The sequence below is a fragment of the Benincasa hispida genome, unplaced genomic scaffold (assembly GCF_009727055.1).
Source record: "Benincasa hispida cultivar B227 unplaced genomic scaffold, ASM972705v1 Contig509, whole genome shotgun sequence".
NCBI lineage: Eukaryota > Viridiplantae > Streptophyta > Magnoliopsida > Cucurbitales > Cucurbitaceae > Benincasa > Benincasa hispida.
In genome coordinates, this window is record NW_024064890.1 from 179,311 (window position 1) to 189,511 (window position 10,201).

Consider the following 10,201-nt stretch of genomic DNA (forward strand, 5'->3'; position numbering starts at 1 on the left):
ACGTTCTTAGAGAGAAAATAAGGGGAGGGAGTTAGAAACTCCTCCATTTAAATTTCAAAAATTTTAAAAATAAATTAAAAACCAATTTTATACATTAAATACCTTAATGTATAACATATATATTATACTATATGTTATATCTAATCTAACATATTATCTATAATTTACGCTATATCAAATATAATATAACTTATAGTTTAAATTTTCTCAATAATTCATGATATTTAATATAAATTAAATTTATATTGAATTTAGTTATATGAATCCAATTCACATAATTAATATTTGAATCATATTTAAATATTTATTTCCTCTTAAATAAACTTTATATTATAATGTATCAAATACATTATATTAATTATATCAGATATAATCAATTTAAATTAATTTATCATATATAATTAATTTTCTCAATTAATTTGAACAATTCAAATTAATCCAAAATTAATTCTTAATAATCATAGTTGAGCTATAGAGGGGACTTTATGGACCTATAGATTGAAGCTCTAATGGTACTTAAATAATTAATTAAACTCCTTTAATTAAATTACTCAACATCTATTAACTTCCGGTCACTCCATTAAAGACCGACAGTTGCACTCTTCGCACTACAGATATATTTATGTATCCATTGGATATAACCAGTCAATAGCACGACGATCCTTCACAAATTGCTCGTAAGTACAGCTAGGCAAAAAATTACCGCTTTGTCCCTGTAGTTACATCTAACTCCTTAAATACCACTGATCCCTCTAATGAACAAAAAGTCATAGTTCAACTATGACCAAATCCCTATCGGGCCAAGAGAGGGTATGACACCACATTGTTCAAGCCCCAAAATTAACCCTTAAGGGAGCAATTTATCTACTTACTCGACATTAGGGAATGAGTGAATTTCGTTTTATGTAGCTGTGTTCTCAACTCCCCAATTAGACGAATCCCCAAAATGGTAGGCTTATTGAGTCAACGATCTGGCCACTTTCACCCATACAAATCAAAGGACCAAACTCCATAGGTAGGAGTTCATAACTCACTCAGGATTTAGGTCATGTCACCTATGGTCATCTTAGTAAAATATTAGTCTCTACTATTAACGACATTATATAATGAGACTAATCAGTTCGTGGTCCGATCTTATGCAAACCCCTTTATAGAACACCCTCGCTCACATGTCTTTACATGAATGATCAGGATCAAATCATTTGTAGCAGTTTACAACAATTGTAACAACTATAAAGCGGGTCATATTCGTAGTGTCACCAGGATGAGGTACTCAGTTTTAACCATCTACTACAGACCATTTAGGTTATTACTTAAACATGATCCACATGTATGTCTCTACATACATGTTTAAGCTATAAAAAATAACCTCGGATGTTAGTTTATTGGTTTTGTGGGTTAATGCTACTAAATTTCGAATAAAATACCTCAGATTTTATTAAATAAATAAACCGTTTGTACATTATAATTACAAACTACAGGACCCACGAGATTTAGAGTATCAACCCCAATACCAACCGAGGTCTTTATCTCCAGGTAAGACCCATACTTAGTAGACACCCATCTCCCAGGGTGCCGGCAACATATGTTGTCCAAGCACACTTCTTCATTCGCATAACCATTCATAGACCCGCTTACAAGATGGAATGCTTGGAGAACACTACGTGTGCAACCACTTGTCGGCTCTGATACCACTCTGTCATGGGGTTAGAGTTCTTGCACATGCAGTATCTCCCATGCGGCACTTCGATTGCCCCAGGCCGAGGTAAGCCTTCCATATTATCCTTGAGATGGACTGATTTCTCCCTCTTATGGGCTCATCAGGGGAGCAGGAATAGCTTTTGATTAGTGTGATGCTAAGGCAATATGCCTATCCATCATAGTCACTCCGGAATAGGCACATGCCTATGGCACATACTCTACTTGTTTGCTAACCCGCATGCCCAGTGAACATATCTTGAGACTAGCCAGCCCACTTGTGTCTCGCCACACATGTCATGATCTTAGATCTATGACACTAGGCTCTCACGTCGACCCCTCTTACAGGGTCGGATATTCCACTTCTTGGGGCCGACCCCTCTCTATTATCACTTATTTTTTTCCTTTATTTTTTTTATATATATACATTCTAAATTAATTCATTTGCATGGCTAAAAAGACATACACCATCATTTTTCGCTAAAAGTCACCAAAAAGGCTCTCGGCTCAACTTCCTCTCTTAGCTTAAATGAGTCGAGCTACCTAAGTTCGTTTTCTTTACTTTGGGCCTAAATGAAATACATTGCCCATATTGGACTCTTAATTATCACCATCCTAGTTTTGGTTTAAATTTAATCATGTTTAATTTTACACATGGTTTAACCCACTTTCAGAGACTTGGGGAGCTGAAATTCCTTTATGAAATATCCATGAGACATTTTTTGTTTCTAATCTCATTGACTTCAGTTAAACAGTGGCACAAACATGAAGAGGTGACATAGTGGAGTGAAGTGATAAAATTGGGAAGCTCAAGCTAATGTCTCTCAAATTTGGTAGAAATTATGGTGGAGATTGATGAGGAAAAAAACATGTAAGTAATGAAAAATAGCAAAAACGTTTGCAAAAATTTTCAGTTGTATTGTCTAAAACAATTAGATTAGAATCAGAATAGTGACGCCCAATGAACTCCAAATTTGGATCCTCCGTCAAATCAGCAGGGAGAGGGCTTGATGAAAGTTTGTAAATCAAAATTAAATCTGAACTGTGGTTTAGGATAATGAAAGAAGAAACGATTAGGTATATAGTTCAGTCAGCCTTTGGTGGATTGAAAACTATTTGTTGATGGTACAACAATTGGAGACGAAATCACGAATGTTTTAGAGACAAAGGAATTGATGCTTCTGTTATTTTTTTAATTGACTTTTCAGGTAATTAAAAATAATTAACATGTGATCAAATACAATTAACATCTACATCAGCGCATAGCGGTCTAGTCAACATTTTGTTAACTTGTCAAGTTAGGAACCATTTTTAGAATCATTTAGCCAACATGGGATTAAAATGTTCGTTTTAAAACTTTAGAAACCAAATAGACATGAAGTTCAAACTTTGGAGATCAAAAGTGTATTTTGTCTTAATATTTATTAGGAATAGTATTATTGACATGTAGAGAGTTTCTTAAACTAATGGGTTGATGAGTTGATTAATGTAAAGAACAACTCACTAAAATTTAGTTCTTCATCAAAACCACATAGTTGCTATTTTTCTACATTAGCTACTGACCTGCAAGCATCTTATGAGGCTTCACAAGACGATACTGTTTGTTCAAGTGCTGGTCTTTTTATATGAGATAAAACTATAGACCAAATTTGAAAAGATAACGGTAAAATCAAATCAAAATATAGGGGACGAAAATCTAATATTAAACAAAGTTTTGGGATTTAGGATAAGGAAAATTTGTACGGATAACCCAAAATTTGGGCTCAAAATGACAAATGATCCCTTTTTTTGAAAAAGTTAACAAATGACCTTCTGCTGACGTTACATTCGGATGAAATTAGCAAAATAAATCTGTGCACGCGGAAAAGTCATCTCGCTCTCTCTTTGTTTCCTCGCTCACAAATCACTCTCATCTCCTCTCTCTCACTCACTCTCTCTTCGTTTCCTTGCTCACAAATCACTCTCATCTCCTCTTTCTCTGTCTCACTCTCTCTTCCTTTCCCCACTCACAATTCACCTCTCTCTCTTGCTCTTGCTCTCTCACTTCTTTTCTTCATTCACAAATCACTCTCCTCTTTCATAATTAGAGTTAGTGTATAGTCTTTCATTGAAGTTGATCGCGCAAGAGATGAAGAAGATGAAAGAGGAAGAAAAAAAAGAAGAAAAACAGTTTCACAAAAGTTGCTCACTTGAGAAAAAGAAAAGAATAAGAGAGAGAGAGGGAAAAAAAAAAAGTCACTCGTTGGAGAAGAAGAGGAAGAAGAAAAGAAGAAGAAAATCACTTGTCAAAGAAGAAGAGAGAAGAAGAAAAGAAAAGAATTTGAAAGAAGGGCAAATTGATAATTTCACATATACATGATGTCTGCAAAAGGTTAATTAACAATAGTTTTTAAAAAATGGGGCATTTATCATTTTAGACCTCCCTAATGGATCAACGGTGCAATTTTCTCTGGGATATGCACTCCCATGAAAAATGTGATAGTTTGAAGGAAAATAGGGAAGAACAAAACACAAAGCCAATTTGGATGGACCATATTTCATTAATTTTTTTATGAGAAAAATTTTAGTACCACGGAAGTAGGTAAAATCTTTTAGTTATACTATAGTACTGGAAATTTTTTTCATTTTGGCCCTCTATTCCAAATTTCCAAATTTCCAAATTAGTACATTTTCAAGAAAAACACCTAAAGGTTTTGGATTTTTATAGATATATTCAGTGGTTGATCTTATGTATTTACCCCACACAAATTTGTGCACGCTCATTATTATTATTATTTTTTTTATATGAAACTTGTGGCTTTTTTTATAGAGATTTTTATATTGGTTCCAATAAAATTAGTAGGTAAATGGAGTTGAACTTGAACAACACTAATTTAAGTCCAGTGTTCAATTCGATAAAAATGAAAACTTAGTGTAAAAATGGATTAATATTGACCAAAGTAAAGAATAAATAGCCATTTTTTCAAGAATAAAATTATTTGAAATTTAGTCTTATATTTTCAACATTGCTGTCTATTTAGTTCAAGAACTTTAAATTTTTAATTAGGTGTAAATCTTAACTAGATTCTCTTCAATCTAGCCTCTAATATTTAATTAGGGTTAACTACATCCGTTTAATCAATCTTAACTCGGCACACTATTAATAAATTGGATTGAATTGGTTTGATGTGAATGTGTGATAAACAATTAGACAGACAATTAAGTATATGTTCCATCTACATTTCATTAATAGTGTCAAACAACCAACAAAAATTGATTTGTTTGTTACTTATCACCAAATTAAATATTCCATCAGATTGCAACTTTTGACCATTTTTATTTACAGCCAACCAAATATTATAGATTATTCCAGCATTGCTTCACTGGCTTCATCAAAAAGTCCTCAAAAAGGTAACCATTTTGTCTATTTTATTAAAAACTTTCAAAAGGTCAGTAAGATTAAAAGAAAAGAAAGAGAAATTTTATAGAAGTATAATAGAAGCTTATAGAAATCAATAAAGGATAGAAATTGATAGAAATTTAAAATGATTAAATTTTGTGTGTATATATATATATATATATATATATATTTTAAAAATCCCCCTTACAGAAATGCTTTTAGTAGTAAATTAAAATATATTTAAAATTTTCATGCGGTTTGTTTTCACCCCAAAGCACTCACGATGAACTACTGGAGAAGCATATAAAAAAAGGTTTGCCTGTGGTTAAAGAACATACATGGGAGAGAGAAGAAATGCTCCAAAACCACAAAATTGCTCCGATACATGTCTTTAATCATTCAAAATCAATTTAATGTTTGACTTCACGCTTTCAATAGTAATTCTAATACCATCCAAATTGATTTTGAATGATTAAAAATATGTTTCCATGTTTTTAAACATGATAATAAAGTGATTGTAACCATTTTAGAATCATTGTCAAACATGTTCTAAATATTATTGAGCAGTTGTTGATACGATATGAAACCGAGTTAAAACACACTTGGATCAAAATAGAAGGGGAAAGCAAGAAATGTTTTCTGTAGTTAGTCAAATGTTAGTTGATATAATACACAACTGAGTGAGGTCATGTATATTTGTTATATCTATATAATAAGTTTCAGGACTCGCTAAGAAAAAGAGAAAAAGAGAAAAAGAGAAAAAACTGTAAATCATGTACAATACAAATGTAAAAAGAACAGTTACTATGTGTGTGGGTGTGATATTCTGTGTTATGCTCTATACAAACGAACTCTGTTCCTGTTTTTGTGGTGTATACTATTTTTCTTCTCTATGATGAAAAACATCTTCCGATCCATAGAAAGATCTGAAAAGAACAATGGATTGGGAAACGAAATAAGAAGATGCTTTCCAACAAGCCGGCTTGGAGAGAGAGAACGAGAGAATACCTGAATTGATAATTCGACAAAACTTCAAACTGATAGCAACGACACTCAACTTCCATACGAAAATGGTTTTCGATTTCTAGGCCAACATGAATTTGCTCCCTGCAATTTGTGATGTGCAACTTAATTAGCAAAGTCCTGTTTGGCAATTGTAAACAGACTTCTCCATAATAGAAAAACAAGATTATGCACACTTTTTTGGAGAAATGAGTATGTTGGAGACATACAACTAAGTTGTTTTCCTTTATACTTTCCATTGACTCAGCAAGCTCCACTTGTTTTGATGCAGTAGCAAGCAATTCCTAAAAGAAAATAAATTCATCAGTTAAAGCACAATACATTTCAGCGTTACTGTTATATTATGGAAGAAGATTTTCTTACTCTCTTTGTCTTCTGCAAGTCATGTTCTATAGATTTTATACGATTCAGAGATTCATGAAGCATGTCCTCTTTCTCTAGAGGGATTTTTGAAGGTTTATTGGTAAGTTCTGTCACCATAACTTCCAAATTTTGCAGCCTTTTCCAGAGTGGGTCCACTGCTGATTTCTTAGATGGTTCTCGAGACCCTGAATTATCCAAACGATTGTCGGAAGGGGCTTCACGTTGTTGATTCTCAGCGTGTCTAATCATGAAAATTCTCCGGAATCCAGGAACTAGTAGATATATACAAGCAAAAATATTGAATACAAAATGAACAAATGTACTCGTAACTTGAGGAATGAATTTCTTCAGTTGCCTTGCTGGTTGAACATCAGCATTTCGATTATCTGTCATGTTTACAAAAACCCAGTCAAAGACAGGTCAGTTACCAAAATGAAGCACTATTGATGCTTGTCACATGTAACATTTAGTCTGTTTAATTTGAACTAATTTATCAGTTTTAATGAATAAAAATAACCTTAGGCAACTCTATGACAGGAGCATATTGGAAGAGGCAATACAATGTCACTTATTTAATGTTTAACTAGTAGGAAATTCATAAGCTACTTGAAGAAATGTTAAAAAATATTAACCCACATGACGCTATTTTCATGTTTAACCGCAAGACATTCATAAGCCTCCTTGAAAGAAGAGGGAAGAAAAATATCAAATCCTGCAGCGTATGGGAACACACATGGATAATTTTTTTTTAGTATCTAAGCCAGATTACGTACACCTCGACTAATCTCACGAGACAGTACTGATCATTTTCTTTTATATCAATAGGAACAGTGAGAATGAGAAGAAATCCAAAGATTCATATTCAGTTCAAGTTTAAGCACGCAGATCATGCTATTAGAAGAGGATGGAAAATATATGATAAGGAATTCAACAAGCAGTGGGAAAAGTTCATGAGTACTAGCTATCCTAATGGAGCATATATAGGTCAACTAAAATACTTTCTAAAATTGTTCTTGAAAGAATCATCTGTTCAATAATACAATCATTTTTGCTGGCTACGTATCTCCAGGAGCACTTTATACGACCAGGAAAATTTTTCATACACGGGTGCAAGAAACTGAGTGAAATAATGTTCAACAAGCTGATTGGGACTGTCTGTTTTCCGTCATAGCATCAATGAACTAATTGGATTTGGTCCTCTACTAAAAATTAGTCTGGACATTACACCCCACCCCATCCAGGGGTGATTTTGTTGCAATTTTATGTACAAATAAAAAAGGATACCAAAGGTCATTTATAGCGAGTATGAAAGTTAGGTGCATGCAATGTAGAGACAGTTCAATTTTTTATATTCTACAGTGAAGATAACATCTTTCATCTCGCATAGATTTCATCAGGCTCATTTCTAAGCTAAGAAAGTGAAGGAATAGTTGAATGTTAACCTACCTGAACTATATTCTTCAGTTAATCCAGCAGCATCCGTAGATTCAACAATGCTGCTAATGGGCCTAGGCGTGGAACACTTTTCCTGGCACAAATATATAATACACAAAGATTAAAAAAAGAAGAATTGATATTTACATGTAAATGTAGAAACTATTCCTGAATAATATGATCTGCTAATGAGATCGAAGATGCTAAAAGAGCATACACCTTACCAACTAACTGGACAATTTTCAGCACCTTTTCCCTTTATACTTCCTGAAATGCAATGATATTTTTGACATGATTTATGATAGACCTAAAATAGAAGTACTTCTTTTGCAAGGAGACCCCAAAAGAAAATTCCTAAAACCTATCGTGACCGACTTGTAATTGATATATTTGCAAGACAAGCAAACGGCTTTCCAGAGCATGAACAATTATAATTATATCACAAACAGCATCCTAGTGTCGCAACAGCTGAAGGAATCAACTCCAGCTTTGTAATAAACAATTAAACCCTCAGAATAGAGTGAAGCAAAAAACCTCTTGTTTATAAATTTACTTAAAAGAATCTAATTTCCATCATGCTTACCCTGCCAGTCACTGAAACAAAATTTCTGATGCTAGAAGCACTCGCAGTGGCAGTTGCCTCAGGCCCTGATTCAGGTGAAGATATTCCATTACCCTCAATCTGCGAGTAGGAAAAGAAATAGCATCACAATTAGCAGGTCAGCAAAAAAATATAATGAAGCCAGATATGCTATGAAACAACGAGGTCACCTTTGAGTTAAAAAAGTTGATTTCAAAACTGCTCCTGCTGTAGAAATTGTTAGCCTTCATCAAGTAAGTAGCTTCTTCGGCAAAAACAAGCTGCTACGTAAAACGAGCAATGATGTAACTTCATGCTTTAGGTAATGAAGCTAACAACATAATAATTATGAAGATGTCGATGGATGTTAAGATTTTTAGAAATTGATAATTACAAAGTATAATAAGCATCCTAAATTGAACAGGATCAGACTTTCATGATTTCAGGATCATTCCAGGGCCCCTTGTCAGATCTAAGACATCCACCTTCATTTGAACACGAACAATCTCCTCCAAGGAAGTCAGGAAGCTGTCTGTTTAAGGAAAAAAAGCATTTGTTTCAATTTGGTAAAAGGAAAAAAGAACAATCAACACAACGTCAAAAGAATATACGAGAAACAAAAGTATTTTGAAAGGATTTCAGACCTTGAGTCTATGACCTCCAACAACTTATTTTGAAATTTGCAGCCTAAAACCTACAGAACCAGTAAAGAAACAACTTCATTGCTCCAAATTTATGAATGGTTGCAAGCTCAGAAAAATGAAAATTCATTGAAAGGGGGCTTTTGTACGTGTATCTTTGCTGTAGTCCTCGGATCAAGAAAGGTTTTTGCAGTGTTCCAAAGAAATTTGAACCCACTGCCGGCATTTACTATGTACATTTGATTCAACGTCTGCAGTGTAGCGAGTATGATAAAAATTATAGATGCTCCTAAAGTAAGAAAACTACATAGTATAAAGTATAGTTTAGGCAACCTCAGGATAATTTTCCCCATCAATTTTTTGCATGCGCAGAACAAGGTCATGCGCAAGCTTTCCAAAGCTCACTAAGTTCTACATAATTATAAGAAACAAAACCCTCGTCAGCAGATACAATGCAAAACTACAATAACATGATAACACTCAGATATGCTCAGAAATTACCAGTCCCTGAACATCTAATATCGTTGTTGTACAATATATGTGTCTTTTTGCAGCGATAGAACATGCTGTGAATTTCTCAGCAAAAAGCTTCTCAAACCCCTGAACATGATATTTTAAAAACCGATCTATCGTGGTGACATTCATTAGCTTGCCAGGTTCAATTTTTCCAAGTCTTTCAATATAAACAGGTCTTCCTTCTTTATCCACACCATGGTAACCATGAGGATAATATCGTTGAACTTCTTCATACTCATCATATATGAAATCCTACAGTTTAGTTACAGCATCTGTTAAGTAATGAAAAGTAAACAAGCAGAAACTTCTCATACATAGGAGGAAGAGAAAATTGCATTAAGAGTTGCTGCTGACTAATACGGGCTGGAAGGTCTTCTATAACCACCCTTGGTTTTAAAGATGGGACAGGTGTCCCCTTCATACTTTCTTTTTGTCATGAAAATTTGTTTCTTAGAAAACTAAGACTTCACTGCTAACTCAAATCCGGTATAGCTATGAGCTCATTCTTGCGTAATCATTGATGTTTCATGTTTGAAACACCCATTTACTCAAAACGATATATATATA

The 10,201-nt window shown here is 33.7% G+C and overlaps 1 protein-coding gene across 1 annotated transcript in view; it reads right to left on the reverse strand.

Moving 5' to 3' along the window:
- Positions 1-5,690: 5,690 nt before the first annotated feature.
- Positions 5,691-10,201, reverse strand: part of LOC120069579 (phosphatidylinositol/phosphatidylcholine transfer protein SFH9) — a 6,982-nt gene continuing 2,471 nt past the window's right edge. Inside the window, exons 4-15 of the mRNA XM_039021370.1 lie at positions 9,620-9,886; positions 9,452-9,529; positions 9,268-9,369; positions 9,122-9,171; positions 8,910-9,009; positions 8,669-8,758; positions 8,481-8,579; positions 7,910-7,991; positions 6,464-6,849; positions 6,310-6,384; positions 6,086-6,184; positions 5,691-6,003 (exon numbers count right to left, since the gene is read on the reverse strand). Coding sequence (XP_038877298.1) covers positions 6,131-6,184; positions 6,310-6,384; positions 6,464-6,849; positions 7,910-7,991; positions 8,481-8,579; positions 8,669-8,758; positions 8,910-9,009; positions 9,122-9,171; positions 9,268-9,369; positions 9,452-9,529; positions 9,620-9,886 — 1,383 coding nt within the window. The 3' untranslated portion in view covers positions 5,691-6,003; positions 6,086-6,130. The remainder of the gene's footprint in view (positions 6,004-6,085; positions 6,185-6,309; positions 6,385-6,463; positions 6,850-7,909; positions 7,992-8,480; positions 8,580-8,668; positions 8,759-8,909; positions 9,010-9,121; positions 9,172-9,267; positions 9,370-9,451; positions 9,530-9,619; positions 9,887-10,201) is intronic.